A 24,266-nucleotide genomic window follows, 5' to 3' on the forward strand; every position below is an offset into this window, starting at 1 on the left:
CTCAGGATTTAACGCAAACCACATTTTGATGTCCTCGTGATTATCTTACCAAGTAAGAGTTTGAGCATAGACAGACTATAACTCTCACCGGATTGTAGTTGTGGCTTGTTAAAACACTTTAATGCAGTTCGAGAGGTTTCCATTTCTGGCAGCAAGCAAATACCTCGCATACCCTCCGAGTTGGTAAATGCCGTTACTTTCTGGACTATCGGACTATCATTTCTTATCACTTGAGCATCGGTAGCAGTTTCACGAAGGTTTGCTTTCCCGCTGATCACGATCTTAGGCTACCCACGTACGCCACCCAGTCGAGATTTTGTTATATATAAAACTACAATGTTGCATGCTCTGGGAGCGCCGGCTGTTGTCGATCCGGTCTGCCTTTTTTGCCCTACAAAATGTATTTGTATTTGTTTTAATGTCTCGGATATGCATTGAATTTGCATGTACTATCACTAACACGAACAGCTTTTCTTTTCCATATTAAATTCCAGGCCTACATAGACCTACCACCCGTCCACCCCCCCCCCCCCCCAATACTGTCATGAGATAAATTGACTACAAAATGATCCTTTCCTCATAGACTTCAATCTATGAATACTCATTTTATAGTGTAGGCAAGATATGAAAACTTGAGAGACTTCATGGGGCAGAACTATAATGAGATTATGACACATGTTTTGTAATTTCATGATTTTACCATGTAGCAACGGAATGCAAGCCAAAACTAGAAGTGTGTGCTGGCTTGTTTTGAAGTGTGTTTTGCAGGAAAGGGAAGTCCATTGATGATGTTACTTTTCAAAGCTTGCTATGTTCTTATTAAAACAACAATAATATTGCATATAGAATATAATATAGAGTTATACTGGAATTCAATTCTTTTTAGATCCTAGAAATAAAATGTTGAGGAAGAACAACAACTTTGTGGTGGATGCAGGCACACAACTGTCACCTAAGAAGAAAAGAAAGTCAGCTCCTTCTCAAGAAGCTCTCGGTCTCCCACAGAGAAAGGATGAAGAAGAATCATATCTGGAATCAAAAGTGTTTGGTGGAGAAAACCTACTCCTTGATACTTTATTAGAAAAAAGGCTTACATCACAACATACAGAGGTATATAGTCTCCTTCATTCTTCTCTTGGTTTATTCCCATCCAATATGGAATTTCTAGTGCTACAGGGTTAAAAAATAATTAAACATACATCGTTGTAAATTTACTCAAGCACCACTTTGGAAACCTTTCCTGTTTGAAAAGTGGTGTACGATTTCTCAGACAACTTTGAATTCCTGTTTGTTTCAGGTGAAGGATTCAGAAATCATCAAAGAAGGGCTTTTGGAAGAAGAAAGACCGAAACCAGTTTGGCAAGATGAAGATGACAGCAACTCCGAGAGGTTTGTGTGCTATGATAATTTAATGATTTCATGAAATCAAGGAACCAAGATAGTATTATATGGTAAATAAACACCATGATGAATACTTTAATGTTTATTCTACAGTATGTTCAACTTGCAATCTGCATATTTCTTTCCAGAAACACTATTGAGAACGAACAGGATTCCGGTAGAGAAAAAGCCAGGCAGTTGCAGTAAGTCCAGTTGTTTTTATTTCATCCAGTCCACATATTAGGATTGATTGTGACAAAGTGTAAAAGCACAGTTTGAAAATGGCTTTGTTGACATCCATTCTATACTGTGGAACACTTGACACATTCATAAGGATAAAACAGTGGTATCAGCTTAAAGATGACATTAGGGGGTTGCCAACCATATATATATATTTCACTTCTAACCAGATTGTGTTGCAATTTGTTGTCATTGCCTCCACAAAAGTCAATGAAGATTTCCTTTCTCTTCAAGAACACAATTACAGTAGTTTGTTATCAGAAGTAATGATAATGACAGCGCTATCTTGATTCTTAACAACAAAAGTAGGCTAGGCTTTTAACAACCACTGGAATACTTGGTAGGTCTAGACTAAGTATTGATGTTTGTTTTACATAGCAACAGACAGTCATGACAGAATACAACATACAATCATATTAGTTTACATTTCAAGTTTATCTAATGGTGAAGTAAATTGGAGGGATATTCCATGGGCAGGCAATGTGACCCTCATTTAAAAAAATATTATATGCTGTTAGTTTAAAACAGTACTGGAAGATCCCTTTAAGATGCAAATGCAATCAACAACCATACATTAAATTGACTGCAACTTAATATCAGAGTATTATTATGTTCTAGGTTTGAAAGAGCTCTTGGCCCAAGACCATCGTGGGCTCTCTTAAAGTCTGAGAGGTTACAAGAACAAAGCGGTAAGCAAAGGTTTTGCATAATGTGTCTTCGGTCCAGCTGAATTTCTTCCTTCAAACATCAGATCTGTAGAGCAGTGCTCACTGCTCCTTATTCTGAAGTAAAGAAGATTGGCTAATAAGTATTTCAGCTAAATTTTGAGATATTAGTTATCTAAATCCCTTCCCCCCCCCCCCCTCAACCCACAATCCCTCATTCATTCCCTTATTATATACAAAGAGATTATCTACGATTGAAATGGTTACCTCTCCACATGTGTTATACCTGTGAAATGTGACAGCTTTGTGTAAATCTCTACAATTACATAGCCCTGTCTCAAATTTCATATCTCTTGTGTATAGGTTATGGTTCTTTATCTCTCATAAGTAGATATTAATTTGCAAATTAAGCACTATTAAATGAGAAGCATACAAGATGTTATAAACAAATAACTGGGACAATGGTTAACCTTGCCTGTTTGGAGGGTTGTTCAGCACAAGTGTCAATACCGTTTAAGCAAAGATAATGTTTGGGTTCTTTTCCTTTTCCTCTCCCTGTTTTCCTTCAACTTTCTAAATATTATCAGTGAGAACAGTTAAATGCTTTTCATTGGACAAAGAAATATTTCAAAACTATTTTGTAACATATTGTACTCATTCTACAGTATTTTACACCACACTTAAGCAACCACAATTTGTCCTGCTATTGTAACCACCAGCCTACCCTAAGAAGCCTGGGGCTGTGGTCACTCTTAGGAATGTTTGTATATGACGCATGTTAGTAGAAGTAGTTAAGAACAATGAGTGTGTTATAATGAGACACTCTGAATACAGAAGTCAAAGCAATAACAACTGCTCTTTGAATCATCTCTTGTATCATTATCATCAAGAATATTACATATTGGAGTTTTTTCTCTTTGTTTTTTTTTCTTCTATCAGATTCTGATGACGAGAGCGAGGAGGAGACGTTCATTCCACTCTCGAGGAGGACGGGGACCTATCTGACGTCATCTGCATCACTCCCAAAAGGACATCTCGACTTTCAGATTTGTAACGACGCTAACATTTCCAGGAGAAACAAGGTAAACCAAATTGGATCGATTTGCCTGAGTCAGTCGTCCTTTCCAAAAATGTCAGCGGATTTTAGGAATGCTTCAGATGGTTACATATTAAAGACCTGCAACAGCATTTGATGTATCTTTGTATGTGCCTACTAAACTAAACTTAAATTTGATATTGGTAATGCTTTATCAATAGATAACAGTTTGTAGTAAAGATAAAGAAAATATTGATGCAAACTTCAAAGACAGGAACCTTTCAATCAAGTTTTATTCCAAACTTATCTTACTGACAGAAATATTTTTTCCTCCCCACTCCTTTCCCAGAAATTTGTGTCATCTGTCGAATTTCACAAGACTGCCCAGGTCATATTGGTAGCAGGATATGACCAGACACTCAGCTTATTCCAGGTAAGGTTTAGATCTTTGAAAATACTGACTGCAAATGTTTTCTAGCATCCAGCAAAATCTGCAAGAAGTGTATTAAGATTTCTATGGAGCAATTCATCTGTCATAGCATAGCAGAATGGCATAGTTAAATTTTTAAAAACAGAAATAAACTGCACAACAGTGTTCTTTCTTGACAAATATTTCCTTATGGTTATATCTGATGTAGGTTTTGAGCATATCCGAAAGTTGTGAGAATTTTTTGGGGGGAGGGAGGAGAGGGGAAGGCAAGGCCATACCTTTTCGTGGACATAGGAACAACTGAAAGATTCCATATAACAGAGTTTTTAGTTAATGACTGAAATTAAAAGCCATTTCTTTGTTCCGTCAAGTTTACAAAAAAAACAAATTTTGGTTTCAGGTGGATGGAAAGCAAAACGCTGCAATACAGAGCATCTTCCTCGAAAACTTTCCGATATATTCGGCACATTTTTCTGCGGATGGCAACGAGGTGATCATGAGCTCAGAGTTCAAGTGGTTCTATTCATTTGACATGATGACGGGGAAAGTGCACAAGATCCCTCAAATCAAAGGTAACTAGACGAATATGTCGAGTTGTACGGTCGTAGGAGATAGGACAGTGTGTTGCATTGAATATGTAAAGAATATAGAATTGTCATGTTCAGCTAGATTACGAAAAAAGGCAAAATATTTTACAAGTACACAAGATCCCTCAAATCAAAGGTAACTAGACGAATATGTTGAGTTGTACGGTCGTAGGAGATAGGACAGTGTGTTGCATTGAATATGTAAAGAATATAGAATTGTCATGTTCAGCTAGATTACGAAAAAAGGCAAAATATTTTACAAGTACACAAGATCCCTCAAATCAAAGGTAACTAGACGAATATGTATGGTTGTTGTATGGTCGTAGACTAGTACAGTTTGGTGCATTGAATATGTCGTAATGTAAAGGATGAAGAATTGTCATGTTCAGCTAGATCACGAAAAAAGGCAAAATATTTTACAAGTACACAAGATCCCTCAAATCAAAGGTAACTAGATGAATATGTATGGTTGTTGTATGGTCGTAGACTAGTACAGTTTGGTGCATTGAATATGTCGTAATGTAAAGAATGAAGAATTGTCATGTTAAGCTAGATGATGGAAAAAAAGGGCAAAATATTTTCCAACGTGAGTGTGTATAGTTTTTACATCTACGGTATGGACTTATCAAGCACAAAACTTGTTTTAGCACAGAAACTAGATGGATAAACACATGACTACATATGTGACAATTTCATTTTCTTTTGTATTTAATTTTTGATCCTTACTGAATATCGTTTGGATCATTACACCGGGAACAAATTTCAATGTACATTTTTCATATAGTGCAGTTCTTTAACCATGTTTATGCTTTCATTCCTACTATAGGTGTCCCAGAACGGTCATTCCCTTTGTTTCGTGTCTCACCTGATGGCAAATTACTAGCATTCAGAGGGAAATGTGGTAACATCTACCTGGTCTCTGCAAAGGTACGTACCGATATTCTGTCATTGTCAAATGCCATTCAAGCAGTCCTGGCATGGAGATGAAATTTCGATGTAATTCGTTATCTATTATTTTAGGGATATTCAGGCGGCTGAAGTTTTCTTATCAAAGTCGGTCGACATTTTTTAAACTGTTAGGCAAACACCAAATCCTCATAGCAGTTTAAATGGCAAAAATAGGTTTGTTTTTGTGTTTTTTTTTTTTTCAAATTTAGTGATATTTTGTGAATGCATGTGGTAACAGTAAAGTGAATGGTGTCATTATAATTGAGCAAAAATTTGTTGCTGTTCTTTAAAAAAAATTTAATCATTTATCTACAGAGGAAAGTAATTTTTACCAAAAATATGAATCTACACGAAAGCCACTATCATATAAATCATAAATTGTGACTTTACAAAAAATAGATTGCTTAATACTCTAGTTCTCTCTCTTACCAAATCTAACTCCAACATGGACAGAGTAAGTATCCATATCTTGTCACCACGATGTCTTGCATCTGCCATAAATTATGTAGGTTTCCCATTTTGTGAATGTTGAGCCCTTTTGGTGTTGTTGTACATCTATTGAGCGATATGAACATACTTTTGAACTTCTCAGAGTAAAGAATACATCTCAACGTTCAAAGGGAACGGTCGTATGATGGATTTATGCTTCTCTTCTGATGGATCTAGACTCTTCTCTGTAGGAGGTGAGTGTCTTTAAAGCTGCTCTTTGATTTTTTTTTGGGGGGGTCCTTTATTTTGAGCAGTTTCTACCAAATCTGCTGACTATTGACTCAATAATAGGAAGATGACAAACTGATCACTCGAAGTTACCCTGTTATGATCGAAATGTCAGGCCCTCTTTAAACAAGAACGTCTTTGGAGTGTTCGAAATGAGCCTTGCACAGTATAGGAAAAGATTTGCAGTAAAGCCGGATTAACACATCAAGATTTGCATGTAAATCCTGCATTGCTGTGATGGTTTAATATCATACAATGGAAATATGGAGATATCATGTAAATATAAACTGTCGTGATTTATTTTCGATGGGATACTTTTCCACTTACGATCGACGCATTTCCTTCTAGAATAGTTGCTAAATCTGTTTCACAAGCGTGCAGATGGAATCATAATTTATTTTTCGCTCTTATTCATGCAATAAATTGATAGCTGGGCAACAAAGTATGTTGAAACTGTTGTTTGAAATTAATTTCAGCTTGTGATGTTACTTTTTGAGAAAGAAAGAAATTGAGATTGAAAAGCTTTGTCAGAAGCTAATTCTATTCCTTATCAATGTCAATGATCTTTTGCAAAATTAACAAATGTGGAACATTCTTATCATTCAAGATATGATATGTAGTATCTATGTGAATTATTCATGTCAGGGGTGCAAGCATGTTTACTTGTGGGGGGGGGCTGATCCCCCCTCCCCCCAATCACACCCCCACTAGCAGACAATATTACAAACAACCCTAGTACACAGTACATGTAAAGAACATATATGTGTGGTTCAATCTAAACAGTAAATTCCAAAACATTTTGCATCTAAGCATCTGTTCATATTTACCAAAATTTCCACAGGAACCCACTCTCTCCCCTGAGACTCCGTCCCCCCTCAAAGACATACCATATGTGCCTTCCATCCAGTAACAAAAAACATGGTGGTTGCACCCTTGATTAATGTGACATAATGTGGGTGGAGGCATTAATAATAATGCCATTTAATACCAGGCTTAAGCTCTTTTCATTGCCAAAATAATTTTCAAGTAATTTATTGTTTCATTTAAAGATGAATGTAAAGTCTATGTGTGGGATGTGAATAACAGACGCTGTGTTCACATGTTTGAAGATGATGGTTGTACCTTGGGGACATCCATATCGGCCTCAGACAATGGACAGTACATCGCAGTAGGGTAAGAGTTCTTTTTGTTATTCTTTCTTACTTTATTTCTTTTAATCCATTGGTATCTAAAACATGCTGTGCTCCATCTTACATTATTACTCTGTTACCTTAATAGTCCAAAAGAATTGAATCCGGAACAATGTAATTGGAAAAAAAAAACTCAAAAGATTTACAAATAAAACAAATTTTGTTGGGAACAAAATGACCGTGCAAGAGTAGGCAGATCAAACCTCTTTAATTATGAAGAGCCACACAGTTGTGAGCATATTGATCTCTAGGTGGGGAGGGAAGGTGGGGGAGGGATGTCCAATTGTTTGAAAATATTACATCACTCGGTTAGGTTTCAATCCAAAAATAAACTGAAGCTGTAATATATTTGACAAGAAACAGAGATGAACATAACCAGAATTATTAAGTTTTCCACAGAAACAAAATTTAAAACATTAAAGAATGTTAGCACTTGTAATGAGTGAAACTGGTTGGAAGTGGATATATGGCTAATTAATGAAATGGAACAAACTATTTGAATTAGCATTTAGGTCATCAGTGAATAGTAACATATTGCAAGTTACATATATTTTTATCTCCCATTATATTTTGATACTTATCATAACACCATTGCATGAAGTCATACAGCATGAACCTAATTAATGATTTTGACGGTTAATGATGAATGTTTTCTTCTTCTTCTACTTTTGTTTTAACTTGACTTAGATCTGACTCTGGTATTGTAAACCTGTATGACCAAGGATGCTTTGAGAAAACAAGACCAACGCCTTTGAAGATCATTAAGAATTTAACCACCAATGTAACCGCCACAAAGTTTGCCCCTAGCAACGAAATCCTCGGCATTGCTTCAAGGCTCGAAAGCAATGCTGTCAAAATGGTAAGACTTGTATCCTATATTGTACAGTTTCAGTATTGTAAGCCAGCAAATATACAGTCAGTGATGACGAGGAGGAGTTGGTTGGACTGGGAGAAGGATTGTGGAGTTGGGGAAGGGGAGTGAGAGGGATGGAGTGTGGAAGGGGATTCCAGGGGAAGGGATTGGAGTGGAGAATGAGACACATTGGATTGGGAGGGGAACATTTTCAAGACTTAATTCCAGCATTTAAGGCATTTTTCAGGAGTTTAATCAACCTTGAAGTGAGTGTATGCTATTCATACTTCTTCAAGAGGCACATTGAAGCATATGCAACACTGACTATATCAACAGCAGCATATTCTGTATGGTAATAATGGAGGTTCTGCTGAGGAAAAAAAAAGGGAAAATGAATGGAATAAAGTCCTTCAAAATTGGACACAATTGAGACGTTTGTTTGTGTGACTGCTCCGAGAATGAAACCAGATTGTAGTACAAAAAATATGTGTTGGAGAACCTGGAAACATGAAAATGGCAATTTTGTGGTAGATTGTACTTCAAGAATATGACCAAACCATGTAATAGTATACAAATAATGAATGGTTATGAGTGCAATGGTGCAAATATTTAATTCGTTGAAAGATGGAATGTTCCATTCAACAAGGCGCATGCAAGAATGGAAACCATTCATTATTTGTTTTATACAACAACTTCAAAATTAGATATTTGTACAGACAGGTTTTGAACAGACAGGTTTTGAACAGACAGGTTTTGAACAGACAGGTTTCTCTGCTCTCTTACCATTGAAAAAAGTGCTACCAAAAAAGTTTAACCCATGGTTCTATTTCATAGAGTGGAATAGAGCGCATTTTGCATGCAATCAACGAGCAATTGACCAATCAAATGACCAGAATACAATTAGGTGTTGTATAATATACAAATAAATGAATGGTTATGAGTGCAATAGTGCAAATATTTCATGAGTTGAAAGATGGAATGTTCCATTCAACGAGGCACAATTGACCAATCAAATGACCAGAATACAATTAGGTGTTGTATAATGACATACAATCAGATAGCCATCTAGCTAAGAGACTTATAACAATATGACTTTGTATTCCTTTTCTACATAGATTCATCTTCCATCTTATGAAGCCTTTCCAAATTTTGGTGACAGTAAACTGAATTTTGTCCGATGTGCGACAGCGATTGACTTCTCTCCAAATAGTGGGTATCTCTGTCTTGGATCTTCAAAGGAACGAGCTCTTCTTTTCAGGTCTGTAGCTCATTTTACTTGCTTGTTGTTGTTGTTTATTTGTTGTAATGTGATCTCTATATCACATATTCATCATGTGAGTAAAGGTGAGCACAATTGGCTCTACTGTGAAACATTTGTTTTTGTATTGCTGTAAATAAGTCTGTAAGATAATTCTTGATTGTTTATATGTTGTATTATGTGTGTGGGTGTATGTGTATGTGTGTCTTTAGAGTATGCCATTTTATGCTTTCTTGTGTTGTGTACAACACATTCTGTTTCATGTTTCATACTTTGTGTGTACAAATGTTTGTTTTAGGTTTCTTGCTTGGTATTTAAAAAATCCTTAAACCTTAAAATGCTTCCTTTGTATGTACAACAGTCTGTTGAATGCTTTCTAGTGATTTGTATACAATAGTGTATTCTGTGCTATCCAACTTTATCAACTTTGCCATGTTCAAGGTTTAAAAAAAAAGAAATTGTAAGAAAAAGGTGATTTGTGCAACATCTGAATCTAAACCTGACTTACTTTGTAATGTAACTTGAAGTGTTGAAATAACTTCAAAACATTTTTTACAAAATCACTTCAATATAAGTTGAACAAATACCTTTTCAAACTATACCGGTTTTAGGCAATCTGGATATTTCTACAAGTTTCCATGAGTTATATTATTCTGATCTCTACATGTTTTTTGCAGGTTGAAGCACTACAGTAGCTACTGAACCATTCTCACGTAGAAGCCGACCATAACTGGATGAACTTCCCCTTGAAGGGTTTTCATTAAACCCTCTTCTATGCGGCTGAACGAAGACTTCGCTGCAGACCTCCATCAGACTCAACTGTCAGAACCAGTAGGGGATGAGCCTGCAGAACTTCCTGTGGAAGACCACCTCCACAAAACCAGCCGTCCTATTGATGGATGTCACCCTCAGTATCTCCTAATTGGCGTTTGAAATATTTAGCGTTTCTGTTAGCCATTTTGTTAGAGCGGAGGTATCTCTTTTGCATAGCTATTCATTCCTTGTTATGTTAAGAGAATATGGTGAAGTTTCACTTATTCAATTATCACAAGTCTGATATCATTAACTGGCATAAAATGATCTAAACTTTTGAGCAAAATGGAAGAAACATTTCAAGAGGCATGGAGTGTTGCAGGAAGGGGAAAGGGAGTGGGTGCAGTACAGAACTGTTCTTATCTTCACATGTATGGTTTAGAGTAAAAACCAGAAATGGTCATTTTAATTGAGGAAAGGAGGAGGGGGTGGGAGGGAATGATGGTGGGAGTTGGGCAAGAGGGAGACAAAATAACAATATTGGGTACCCAAGATATGAAATAGCACATGCTGCACCAAAATTGGCATTTCATTTTTCTGTGAGCAGATGATTACATACCCTGGGATGTTTAGGCAGTTACTTCAAGATTGCTTACATTCCGGTGGAATGTGTTATTATCTATCGTAAGATACACAAGGTGTCTTAGGGGCACACATTATGTAATAGACGTGTAGACACAATAAAAGTTTGGCAAAGTTTCTAAAGTGCCTTTGAAATTGAAAGTTTTCAAGATATATCTTATAGATGGTAAATCTTATTGAGTGGCAGAAGTGAGGCACATCTTGTTAATCAAACAGAGGGCATATCTTTAAACTTCTTTTTTTCAAACTTTGAATGATTTTTTTCTTCTAAAACTATCAATGCAGACAATATTTATATTGAAATGTGTAAGGAAATTAAATAAAGGTCATGACACAAAGCACACGCTGTACTAGTTCTGTTTATTCAGTTGTAATTAATATGAAAGATTTTGTTTAGTTTTATATAACCATATTTAACATTATGAATTATTACATTATTTAACAAGAGCAATTTTAATTTGATCATAATTGCCCAGAACAAACAATCAGGGTCTGGAGGAAAGGGAGAATATTTCCCCGGGAAATGTTTGAAAACATAGATGAGGACAGATTACAATAACTCTAACACATTTAATGTGACATAACCTTCCCAGAAATTGTCTGTAAGTAAATTTTTCGCCAGAAAGAAACCTTTTAACACTATGAATGAGAGATCAGAAACACTTTGCACTAAAAGATAGCACCGCACCAAGCAGACCCTGTATGCTTTATATCACCATTGACTTCAACATCTTTACTTTAATTGTCACAATTTCATTTTTTTTCTTGCTAGATATGCCAGAAAGTCAAATAATGGTCACCCAAAACTAAAACTTACTGTCACCACCCTCAAAGCATTTTCCTTCATTAACACATTTATTTCTGTAGTATAAAATTCATCAATGTCTGGAAAAGATTTGGAGGGCTTCCAACCTCTAGCAAACTTCAAGCAAAGTACTTTTGAAAACCTTTTAACCAATTTTGATATGCCAAAGGTTTGGAGACCCTTTGACCCAAGCGAGTGGATTGCAGCAATAACCTCCTATAATGGCTTGCCCGTATGTCAACGCTTCCTGTGTTACAATTTTATACAAAATTATTAAGAACAAAAGCTAGCGGAAACTTGGCTCCTAACAATTGTTCCATCGGGAATATATGCGTGAACTGAACTCACAAACAAACCGAGACATTTGCACATGAACGACATGTAGCATCATGAAGGATCTACCAAAAGCAAGTGGTTTCTTGTTCGACTCAACTTACAATGTATTTAGAAGCCCTCTCAAAGGTGAATAGAAACTAATCAAAATTTTTGAGTCATAAGGTTATCAAATCTGCAGAAGAACTACTAATCTTGTGAAATATTTCCAATGTCCAAAACAGATCATAGCAAAATATTTAATACCATTTGTCACTTGAAATGTTGAGTCTTCAGCTATTTGAAGATTTGACTTCTGATAAACTGTTGTCACAGAATCCTAGAGTGTATTTTGTGTACAAGTCGATCCCTCCTTCCAAAAACTAGACCAAAAAAACCATCAGAAAGTTAACAGTCTTGTTTAACCTAAAATTCTCTTACAGTATATGATTACTGAATTATTATTATTACTACAGCTCCACACATGCGAATACATCTCATGCAGTTCCCAATTACAACCAAATCAAGAATGGAACGTATTCAATATCCAATACTTCCATTTTTGTGATCATTCAATGAAACTTCACATACACTAAATGCTGTAGAATATGTGACAGAAAAGAGACTAGTGTAACAGTGTGATTTCTGTAAACCGATCAACAGAATTGAAAAGCGTGCAAACTTTTAGAAATATTTACCCCAGATTGTCTGGTTTAGAAATTAAGAATTTTATCCAGGCAATTCTATTCCAATTAATCATCTTTCAGAACCCAAACCAAGCATATCATAAATTATTGGATGTTTGCAGGCAGCCAGTTGTACTTAATATATGTATTATGAATATGTAGCCCTTATGCATATGGAACAAGTGAATTCATTAGCATAATTACTCTTATTTTTATGTGTCCAATAATAGGAGAACTCATTGTGTAATATTGTGTTTCCTTGATGGAAGTTTTATGAGATGTCCATCAATATAGCAGCTTGGTTTCTTATGTAACTTATATAACTTCAGTTGAAGTTACACTCTTTCATAAACAATATTATTTCATAGCAAAAATGAATTAATTAACATGTTATCATAGAATTTGATGAACCTCTCACATCCATATGACTCGTCTCCAAAGAAAACCTTATTTCACTTACCGCAATACAAACTGGAGCAGTTCACAACTTTTCTCCATGTTAGTCTAAAAACGATGAAAATTTTCATCTGATGGACAGACTTCTCGTATTACACACAATATGGTTAAGTTTTTATGCTGGGTAATATGTAAGTTTATCTTCCCTAACAGTTAGTCAGTGAAACAGAAAGATCACTGCCTATCTGACTTGCGAGGTAACTTATAAATATAGTTGCTAGCGCCGGTTTGTGGCTGCACCCTATGGGAAGTCCCCCGGGAGACACGTGGTTGTGGTGCCCCAGGAGAGATTGATTGAATTGCGCACACTTTGGCGTGTAGGTGTGACAAGTTACCAATGACCAAGGCTAAGTTGTCAGCGCGGCGAGACTTTATTGTTAGTTGCGCTATATAAGAACTGAAAATTATTATTATCTGCACCTTCTCATTCATCTGAATATATAAATATGTAACAGATACTGTGCACAATGCACATGAGACTTGTCTTCTTAGACATGACCAATACGTGACGCTCTTCACACACTAAGCACACAAGACTTATATATAGTACTCTGTGGAGAGTTGAGATGGTCATTCACAAGAGCCTCATGTTGTCATAAATAGCAGATCTATTATAGTTGCTTTCAAAAAGGTAAAATCAAAGCAACTTTTAACTTTTTAACTCATCATGACACAGAGTAGGGCATCTTTGGCTGACAAAATTGTTTGATTTCGTATCGAGAAGTTTTCGTGGATCATCGATTCACTTTAGAAGACTGTCAGGAGTGCAAAGACCCCGTAGAGGAGAGCACAGGGGTAAGCCACCAACAGCTGTTGTTGATCCATCGCCAGGGAAGTGACGAATAGCTTGGAGGCTGACCAGCTGCACCAGCCTATCGTCAGAAGTGACGCAACCGTTCCGAATATTCCTCTGAAGGTGGATAAGTAGAAAAAAGATTATATTGTTAACCAGTAGGTGAGAAAAAATTTGAGTCTTCTTATGGTCTGCGATGTTTAGGGAAAGCTTACATACTTTACAGTGGTGTAAACAGGAACAGCAGAGGGGTAAAAAGATTTTCTTGACTTAACAGTTGTTACAGATTTTTACTGACAAAAGACTTAAACTTCTTTCCCTTCCAAACCAAACCCTACTGCAAGCTCGCTGATTCTGGCACATGGAATACATTTCACACACATCTTTGGGCAAAACATTCAGTAAAATAAACACTTAACACTGAGTTCTTTGTAAGGTAAATAGTAAAAACCCACAATTTACAAGATAGAATCAAGATAGCTCTTCCAATCAAAGAAGCAGACCCATACCATAACTATGTTTTACTTCTCTTGACATCAAATGATGAACATTTCAACTTGACCCTTTCCCACTCCAGGGAATAATTTAAATAATTTAACTGGTACTTCATCGCAAAGTGATCATGTTGCTATGCAATTGTAGAGATGAATAGTAGTTTTTGTACACAGGAACAACATTGTTTTTATTTGTTAAATTCAGAGCATTTTAAACTGCTACACAAAGTGTGAACATTAAAGATCATGACCTGCACTCCCTAACTTCTCTTGTTTATGACACGCTATATATACGACCCTGACTACATATTTCACTAATGTCAAGGAATCTCAACCAAGTTTCATTCTGTATATTTAAAAAGCAGATATGAAGCAATTTTTCTCCTCCATTTACACCAAAATCTCCCTCTTTTGCTTTCCTTACAAAATCACTTATTGCAAAGTCATGACTAGTTTATACCAAAACTTTCTCTACTTTCCAAAATTTTTTGTTTATATTTTGTATATTTGCACTTCCAATTTAAAAGCATCAGAAGAAGCATCGGTAAAATAATATGAAATCGAAATGGAAAGCCACTCACTGTAAAGATATCACAATGGCTAAGAAATTGAGTATGATCATTGGGAGGAGGCAGTAACCTAAGACGCTGATGATTCCACTGGCTGAACACCCAGTCATGCTCATCACATTCAGCAACATCCACATAGCCAGACATCCTAAGCCACCGATTCCATATATGTAACCAAACTGTACCTTTCCAGCCTGGAAGAAAATGCATAAATTAAAAAAAAAATTTAAACTGTTGCAACTTTTCTGTTGACTCGATTCCCTACCCCGTTCCTTTAATCCTCTCTTTGTCCCTCCACTGTTTATCTCCTACCTCTCCTCTTCCCATTGCTTTCTTCCCTCCATCCCTTGTCTACTAATGCCCTTACATGTATCTCATTATGTTCACCGTGCTCATTAACCTGTCTGTATTCTGTGCGTGTTTTTGTACCTTCTGTTACTGTTACTTGTCATTTAGTCTCTGAAGAAGATCCTGCTAGGATCGAAACGTCAGGCCAACTTACTTTTACACGACTTGATTGAATGGCAGTTTTATGAGGCTAGACAGCCACATTAGTGGCATCTGCGGAAATTTGCATTAAGAGATGCATTGCATGATCATCTGATCATATAAAGTAATGAAGAAAATACATAAAAAATCAAGTGTTTCCTTTAAAACTATTGTAAAACTCTTCTGTTGACTTGGCTGTTATTGACAGGCATTTATGCTCTATGAGGCTAGGTGGCCACATAGGCATCTGAGGAAGTTTGCAATGGAAGATGCATAACGTTACCATCTGTTTATGGAAAGTAATGGTAATTTTGCTTTGATATCTACGGCCACACTTGACTAAAGAGTGCAATTCTAAGTAGTATGATATACGGTGACCTCACGATGCTATGAGTACAACTGCTCTTTCAATAGACGATGGTAATGATGGTTTCTCTGAGTTTGCTCTGTGGTATAGCTTCAACCTTCATAGCTAATTATGTGATTTCATTGATGGTTTGAGTTTGACCAGATTTCACAAGAATAAGAATTTTCCTTGATCATGGTCACAAGTCAAATGTAAGGAGTAAGGAAACATTTCCCAAACTTTGCACGATTGATATCTACTTTGTAATTCCAATAAATGGTCAAATGACTTATGGAAGTGTCTCAGAATACAATATTGGTCTTTCCATCTTTCACGTGTGTAAAAGTGTCGGCATTTTTTTTTATTGAGGGCTGATTATATTAAGAGTACCTCACAATAGTGGTAACAATTGACTTTGAAACATTGCAACTACACTGTCTATCACTTCATTTTCATATATAAAACATAGTATTTACCAGGCCTCGACAAGTTTTTTTAAAACTACTCGCCAACTGGCGACCGAGTTTAAAATTCTACTCGCCAAAACAATAAATTTACTCGCCATTTTTTCTCGCAAAGTGTTTGTGTGATATAAGCCTAGGTAGTATGGCCTAACTTAGGATATCGCGGTGTAGTGTTACTGTTAGTTGTTTACAGCAAAAACGATCTATTTAAATTGTGCTTCGTCAAAAGTGTTGAAAACATGACATTCATGCGTTACCCCTGTTTGAGTTGTCGTTACGCATTTATTTAAGTTTGTAGTTTTCCAGTTTGGTTACACCGATCGAGGCTATCGTGCATCATTTAGTCGATTAGTATCAAATTAGTTTCGAGCTGGTGAACAGAGCTGCTCCTTAGGACCAACTTGTAACAGTGCACTTGATAATTCTACTGTGATGTGTAACATTAGGCAATAGGCCTTTGTTGATTGGCTCACAAGTTAACAGTAAGCCTATCGTATAAAGGCAGTGAGCGAATGAGCCACTCGCCAAAATGTTGAACGTAATGCAGTTTTTGCTCGCCAGTCGCAAATTCTAGTCGCCATTGGCGAGTTGGCGACCGTATTTGTCGAGGCCTGGTATTTACAGAACACACAATGTAACCAGCTGCCAAATTTTCTAGCCACAGCTATTCACAAACTGCAGGTTCTTACAACAGTTTCTCTTGGGAGAATTCCTTTCACTTTCTCAGATAGAATCATTACAGTATATAATTTTGATGCATAAGAAATATGTGTTTTAACTGTTTTCATTCAAAAATTGTATTCAATTAATAGCAGGAAAAAAGCTTTTGTCTAAAGCTTACCAACATCAGTGATCCACCAAAGGCGAGCGCAAAGACCAAAGGGCCAGCCAAGTCACAATCAGCGATAGCTGCTGGATCAGTTTCTCTTAATGGATTCAGTACTGATAAGGTCTAAACATAAAACAAAGGAAATTAGGAATAATAAAACAAAATAAAATAAAATAAAACTGTTAGCAAACTGCTTATCCACTAGAGAGCCTGTGTAGGAGAATGAGAATGATAAAACAAACGTTTATTCAGACTCTGACAAGTTGAATAAAACTTGGTAGCAAATGACACTAAATAAAGTGAAATATTCATCAATCCTGGATTTGATGGTGCTTTGTTTGAAAAGATTGTTAGCCTTCACTTAGCTGGACTTCAGTGTGGAACACAGTGGTTCAGTTCCAACTATGTGAAATTTCGAAAAACACAGAAGAGATGGGCTTGAACTGAGCAAGTGGGAGTAGGAATTTAAAGGAGAATTGGAGGTCCAATCATTCCCTCTTACATATGGACATCTTATAGGCCCACCTTGGATCTTAATATTTAGTCTTACAAACTTCCTGGGTTCATTGATTGCACAGTCAATGCGGTACCAAGTTTGCGATATAGTTAAGGTCACTAATCATTATAATAAAAATAAATAAGGCTCAGGACTGGGATAGTAATTTCTGACAAGAGTAACGATGGTAGGAGGATGGGACTTAGACCCCGACGATAAAACTATATTATTCATTACAATCTAGAAAGTGCCAGGGAAGAGATGTATACATGAAGAAACCGTATGCATTGAAAGGATGGAAAGGTTGGTGAGAGTGTAGAGCTAATAGAGAGAAAGAAAAAATATATCCTACCTTTTGATAAATATGTTCAAAGTTGATACCTAATTCTGTTAAATGAGAAAACAATACAAGTTAATGAACAATGGAGTATAGAACGGGATATTCCAAACAAAGGAAAAGGTCAAAGAAATTGATGGCTGGTACTGCACTCAAACCAGTGACCTCTGGGTTTTATAGCCATAAAATCTCTTTGCCAAAAAAAAAACAAGATGATGAGAGATGGAGGAGGAGAGCTATGCGAACAATTTATCAGGTTACATAGAAATATCCGGTGTTTACATATTTGAGGAGCGATTTTAAATTTGAGGTTCATGACTTTTGGTTCCAAACATACTTGAACTGTACACAGCAATCCAACTACTTTGCTATTCTGTACAGGCCTCGAAAATTCAGGCTAGTTACTGGTTAAATGCCAGTGGTTTTTCACTGTTTTGCTAGTGCAAAAACAAGACACTTGCATTTTTTCTGCCGGTAGACGTTAAAAGAAAATAAACGCATGATTTGTTGAGTAACAATGTCGGTCTAAAATTTACATTCTTAACATCATACCTATTAGGCTATTACAGCTTATTATTAGCAAATATTATTGGGCTGCTCCCGTAAACCGGTGCAGTTTTAACTGATGTGTACTGTAATTCCGGATATAACCAGTCATTTAGCTAGTAAATTTTTTTGTATTTTTAAGCACTTGTACTTTTTTTTAGCAAGTGGTGAAATTGTGAAATCTAGGCCTATCTACACCAGATTAAGTAATATTTCCTTGGTTAAGTGAAAATATTCAGTTTACTTTATTTTATAGGTAAGATCTTGTTGGGGAATAACAGTTGATGATGGGTCTACTGTGAAGGCAACCGTAATATGCATCAACATTGCTGGTTATAACTATTTTTTATGCAATGGGTAAGAAGGTAGGGCAAGATTGGAGGAGTAATTGATGACAGGGAGGGAGGGGGGGGGAAGGGAGGGAGGGAAATAGGTGAAGAAATTTCTTACAACTGAAAATTTTGTAAGGTGTTTAAGCAATTACATTACGTGATAGAGAAACATAAGACTATACATAAATCAGCGAGGTATTTTGACCAAATGAGACATTTTCTGTCTAGTAGAGTTGATGTGTCTGTCTGGTCTCTAGCATAGTGGACATGACTAACCTTCTAACAAGGGCGGTTCGTCTTCAAAGCTGTCAGAATATCCACCACCTCCACTGTTTATAGGGTCTGGTGTCATGATATCTCCAGTGTAGGGTGAGGGCGCCCCAGCATAAACCTGATCATATGCGGCAGGCTGACCGTATCCTTGAGACTGTGAGTAATCATATGGACTGCAAAAATAAATCAAACATTGTTAAACGAAACAGTCATAAGAACCCTGCACATACATCGTAAGGGAGATGTCATGTCCAGAGAAAGTAGTTGCCCAGTCTATATCAGATGAAACAAAACTCATATAAATGAGATGCTACTGTTCAGATGAGAAAGGGACTATGATAGTCAAAATACTGTAAGTCTAAGTGTAACAGTATTAATAAGGTTTGCAACTGAAATGCATGATAGGAGATTGAACATGAATGTAATGTCTCATACCAAAAAAGAATAGTTCATATAGCAACAAAACCTTGAAGCTCAAAATCAAAGATTCAATATTTTCAATGGTCTGTTTCTCCACAAACAATGAGAAGATGTCTTCTATACATAGAAAATTGATTCTCAATACAATTTATAACACAGAAGAATCAATTGCACAATACTACCAACCAACTTTCACAACAGGAATATTCACTGCAATCTATGCCACTGAATAGGAAAACTTTACACTGAAAACAAAACTTAAACAACAACTTTATTATGCTATTTCATCACATCAAAACCCGATGACTACAAAATGTGTGTGTGGCATAGGGTGAGTGGTAGCAACCTAACGTCACATTATAGCTCATAGTTACTTTCAACAATGGTCCATCTCAGTCACTACTGCTTCGTTGGAGACAAGAGGATGTCCACTAAATTGCTTTAGTAATTTTCTGGGATTATTATAAATAATCTAGAGATGTTTTCACTAACCTACTTCCGATTTGACTTCAAGCTTTGTAGGCACGTTTAGTGTGCCGATACATTTTTGCCTTGATGGTATACAATACTTTTTTTGTGAGTAAACATTTCAATTTTACATATCAATCAACATAGAAAACAGGCCACTTGAAAAAAAATAGTCTGAATTGATTCAGTGCCTGACATCATGACAATCTTTGTTTGATTACCTCTTGTTGCTTCCATATATTCAAACAGGGTCCACAAGGTAGTTTCTTTGTGTCAATGGTTAACCATCCTTAATGTATGTTTTGCAAATTGGCACGCTACCAATTAAAGCTTTTAATTGAGGTAGGTGTATAAAGAAGGAAACATTATCATTTTTGTTTTCAACAAATCATTCAATAGGGAGGAGGAAGGGATGAGTTAGGGAGAAAAGTTTGACTATATGCCTAGGTATGAATATTTTCATTCTGTCAATTATGCCACTATTTCCCTGTAAATCTCAATTTGAAATAGAATAATGAAATTTAAGACAATTACTTTTGTTGATCAGCCTGCTGTGAACCCATATCATATCCCTGTTGCTGATCATCATAGTTGTACTGGTAAAATCCTTGCTGGTCCATCACTTGCCCATAACCTTGATTTCCTTCAAAGTCTGCCATTATCAGTATCAGTGTAACTGGAGGAAGAAGAACGAGATCAATTAATCTATGCTACATCTGAATCGGACTGGTAATATGCATATTCTGTAATGTCAGCAAAATTTTGAAAAGACTGCCTGACTGCTAGTTTTAGAGACCTTAACAAGTGTGTGATTTGCTTGTTGTTGGCTCGTCCAAAATAAGCTGTCTCTTTGCAGAGCTCAACCGCATTGGACAACCTGGAAAATTCCCTGCAAGAAGCTCATTAGGCCTACTGCATTAATCAACAGCCCAATATCATCTCATATCCTTAGGTAGGCGAAACATAACCCTAAATTTAATCTAGTGCCTGCACTAAATCATCAGGCCTTGGGTTACTGTCAGGAGTTATTCTGTAAACACCAAGTTTAGGCCTAGCGAAGCGACCCAGTGTTTAGTAACGTTAGAATAGGCAGTACTAACGTTAATAATTTGCGAAAAATTAACTGCTAAGACTAGTCAGAGTAAACGGCCAGTTCAATTACTTATGCATGCGTCTTGTAATTCACGTGTCGGTGCAAGTCCTATATTGTTCGGAATTAAAATTAGACGTATTTCATCTCAAACGTAAAATAGTCACTTCGTAAGCTTTAGCAGGAAAGCTCTGCCGGTGAAATCCTCTCAGTCCAACTTCTAGCTGAAGTACGGGAACATCATGATACAGTACACAGTAGAATTAAATGTTGTTGACACGTCGATCCGCCGCAGAAACTAAAGAAGATATTTTTATCTACATACTGTTTGAGTTATATGGGTGTTGCCCGTATCTACAACAATAATAAAATATATAATAAATATTTCTTTTTGCAGTCGTTCTTATAATATCAAAGACAATATGACTTACACAAAACAACTATTTGAAGAATATTTTTTTCTAGTTTCAAATTGAATGCAGCATATTTCCCTTTTTCTTGAATCACCAATCAAATAATGAATAGGTATTTCGTATTTGATGGAAGATACCGACACACCATTTAGAAATTTCATTACATCCAACAACTGCAGTATACCGTATATCTGCATTTAACCTTTGACCGGTCTTTTCTGGTCTTGCTTCGATGTGTATGGTACGGCAAACGAAACCGCTTTTAGTATCTTCTAAAATCTCCTTAGATATCACACTTGCAAATCCCTGTCCAAACTGATTTTGAAGAACATTATATTTTAAGACAATTTAGGGCACTATTTGTCACAACTGGTGAAATTTTGTCACAAACCAAACCTGACAAACACATATGCTTACTAACGTCGGACTAACTTAGTAATATTATTATCAGTGTTTCTGCAGTAGGCCTAGCCATAACTGCACAACTACTAACTAGTCTACTGCTATTTTATTTAAGTAAGGTTAACGTTACATACATGTCGAGTCTTTTGTATGAATAACAAAGCGCACTGCAGATTTTCAAGTACCCCATTACTTCTCTTCAACTTTTAACATTACTGCAAACAGTAGCTCAAGATGGAACTTTGGCCTAATGAAAACCTGCTTTAGTTATGCCTATGGGCAAGCCCACATATTAGGCCTAGGCTAGCTAGATTACATTCCATTCTTGGTGAGGATTAACATGGCTTATGCAGACTTGCAGGCTAAATAGTGGCTTTCATTCAGTGATACCATGTTAGCATAGTCTAGGCCTAGTCATTGTGATCCTCAGACTGCTGATCCAGGACAGAGGAGCAGTCCAGAACTAACATCATTTGCCTTTTGAGATAGCAAGCCTTTGTAGGCCTAGGGGCACAAGGTCAGGACTTCAAATATGTCTAAATATGATTCAAGGGAAACAGTCTCTGTTGGGTTCCCATGTCCAATATCTCTCGCCATGGACCCAAAACAGTTTGCCCTATGAAATGCAACATCACATAGTCTGTTTGAATCCTTTTGGAGGGACTTTTTCATATGCCACCTTGCTTACAGTAAGGAAACTGCCACAGATGTTGTTATTTGTTAACTATTTGGAATGATTAAACAGAATTTCAATTTTGGTTGGATGTATACAATAAGAAAGGATGCAGCATGACTACATCTTGAACTGTGGTGGAGTATTATTGTTCCTCAGGGAACAATTTTGTGTTCATCTTTTGTGTATCAGTTTTAAATGCCTCGATTCGTCTTATTAAATGAAATGGTTCATAACTGTCATTCATCTTTACATATTAGTTTGCGATACGATACCGAATAATTACTCCCTGTTGATAGTATAATTGTCATCTTTCATTTCATAAATTCATCTTTATTAACAGTGACATTGCTCATATTGTTTTCTTTTCAGAACCATTCAACATGAAGGTCATACATTCAGATAGAACGGTCAAGATACCAAAGGATGGTGAGTTATGCATGTCTCATAAAGGTGTAGTGACCCAAGTGCTTTCCAGTGTTTAGATCTGGCTTCTATGGGCATCCCCATCCTGACTTTGGTATGGTCCATGCTAATTATGTTGACCTTACAGTGACCCATTGTATAGTCTAATGCAGTGTGGTAGCAATCACTCTATCACACCTGTTACCAGTGTAGGACTTTCACGGTCGTCCGGTCGTCCGTGACGACTAGAAATTACGTCGGACTACCAAATCTTTCAAAATGTTGTGTGGTTGGTTGTCCTTCGGACGACCAAAAAAAATGAAGGCTTTGAAGAATTATTGAGCCTAATTATATTTCATTAAAAACGAAAGTCAATTTAATTAAATAGTTTCTGAATAACACCCAAACCAAACATGAATTATTTAAAAACATGCGCGAAATATTAACTTTACAGCATTGTTAGAAAAAACTTTTCACTAATAAAGTCGCCTAACGTTAGTCTCTAATGATGTACCCAGAAAACAAATGAGACTTGTAGCTAAATGTCAGTGCAATGCATTTTGTACGGTGTTGTAACAACAGTCGATCAGACACTGACAGTCTATAGGCCGAGTGAAAATGCATTGCTGGACAATGGGGGAAATCTAGCCTATACTGCTGAATTTGTGACGCAGTTATAAGATATCCATGGAATACTTTCAGTATTGCTGTTATCTTCGACCACATGGTTGCCTAACAGCACACTAAGTCAATTGGGGAAATCTAGCTTATACCGCTGAATTTGTGACGCAGTTATAAGGTATCCATGGAATACAGTAATGTTATTAGCGAAAAAAATACTGACAACTTTTAATTTAAATTGTCACGAAACGGAAACTGATGAAAATTTTAAAATGACAAATTAGAGTAGCTATATTACGTGATGAAATGAAAAGAGATTAAATCTGTTTTACAATCTTTAAAAAGTTACAACAAAACTGTCGATATTATGAAACAAATTTCGTTCGGCAAAGCCCCATTTCTAGACTGCCTTACAAGGAACAGCGTGCACTATACGTACATCAGTTTACAAATGCAGTGTTTACCCTGAACATTTTTGGCACGTTTCCAAAAAACTTTTCATGTAGTAAACTATTTTGGCTCCACTCTAGAATTAATAAGGTCAGTCAGTAAAGGATCGGTTAAGTTATGCGAAATATTATCTTAGACGTTCAAGAAAAGTAGGTAAATATCCCTGTAACATTAAGGTAGGTAAAACACACCTCAAAGCCAACCGACTCCTCTGCATGAACAAAACAATCTATTCCCCATGATACACGAGGCACAGTCTATAACGTACAGACATAGCACGATATCAAGGCCCAATGGCTAAAGTATGGCCATCTTTATGAAAGTAAACCTTTTAATCCCATGTTTTAGGCCACTTGGCATGATCAACTTATTTCAAAGTATTGTTTCCATGTCCTTCT

The 24,266-nt window shown here is 36.4% G+C and overlaps 3 protein-coding genes across 9 annotated transcripts in view; 2 read left to right on the forward strand and 1 right to left on the reverse strand.

Moving 5' to 3' along the window:
• LOC139980234 (U3 small nucleolar RNA-associated protein 18 homolog) lies at positions 1-11,040 on the forward strand. Of its 3 annotated transcripts, none has more exons than XM_071991761.1 (14): positions 1-295; positions 887-1,110; positions 1,298-1,389; positions 1,530-1,583; positions 2,239-2,309; positions 3,225-3,367; positions 3,671-3,754; positions 4,152-4,323; positions 5,165-5,265; positions 5,879-5,969; positions 7,053-7,176; positions 7,881-8,052; positions 9,162-9,304; positions 9,982-11,040. In XM_071991761.1, exons 2-14 carry the CDS (start codon positions 901-903, stop codon positions 10,004-10,006), a joined length of 1,482 nt encoding a protein of 493 aa, XP_071847862.1. In that variant the 5' UTR covers positions 1-295; positions 887-900; the 3' UTR covers positions 10,007-11,040. The 3 variants fall into 3 exon arrangements, with proteins under 3 accessions (XP_071847862.1, XP_071847861.1, XP_071847863.1); XM_071991760.1 differs by having other exon boundaries at positions 1-257; XM_071991762.1 differs by having other exon boundaries at positions 1-183.
• Positions 11,041-21,465, reverse strand: LOC139980235 (protein YIPF5-like). 4 transcript variants are annotated; one of them, XM_071991766.1, is made up of 7 exons: positions 21,336-21,465; positions 20,349-20,490; positions 18,930-19,099; positions 17,791-17,825; positions 16,955-17,065; positions 14,827-15,008; positions 11,041-13,868 (listed from the first exon to the last, which is right to left on the reverse strand). In XM_071991766.1, exons 2-7 carry the CDS (start codon positions 20,471-20,473, stop codon positions 13,706-13,708), a joined length of 786 nt encoding a protein of 261 aa, XP_071847867.1. In that variant the 5' UTR covers positions 20,474-20,490; positions 21,336-21,465; the 3' UTR covers positions 11,041-13,705. The 4 variants fall into 4 exon arrangements, with proteins under 4 accessions (XP_071847867.1, XP_071847866.1, XP_071847865.1 ...); XM_071991765.1 differs by lacking the exon at positions 21,336-21,465 and adding an exon at positions 21,072-21,225; XM_071991764.1 differs by lacking the exon at positions 21,336-21,465 and adding an exon at positions 20,915-21,208.
• LOC139980239 (large ribosomal subunit protein uL6-like) overlaps positions 21,466-24,266 on the forward strand; it is an 8,242-nt gene continuing 5,441 nt past the window's right edge. Inside the window, exons 1-2 of one of the 2 annotated variants that reach the window (XM_071991770.1) lie at positions 21,466-21,558; positions 22,765-22,821. In XM_071991770.1, coding sequence (XP_071847871.1) covers positions 22,776-22,821 — 46 coding nt within the window. In that variant the 5' untranslated portion in view covers positions 21,466-21,558; positions 22,765-22,775. Of the gene's footprint in view, positions 21,559-21,854; positions 21,901-22,764; positions 22,822-24,266 lie in introns of those variants that run through there. The other variant, XM_071991769.1, reaches the window with a different exon arrangement.

Source organism: Apostichopus japonicus, chromosome 14 (assembly GCF_037975245.1).
Source record: "Apostichopus japonicus isolate 1M-3 chromosome 14, ASM3797524v1, whole genome shotgun sequence".
NCBI lineage: Eukaryota > Metazoa > Echinodermata > Holothuroidea > Aspidochirotida > Stichopodidae > Apostichopus > Apostichopus japonicus.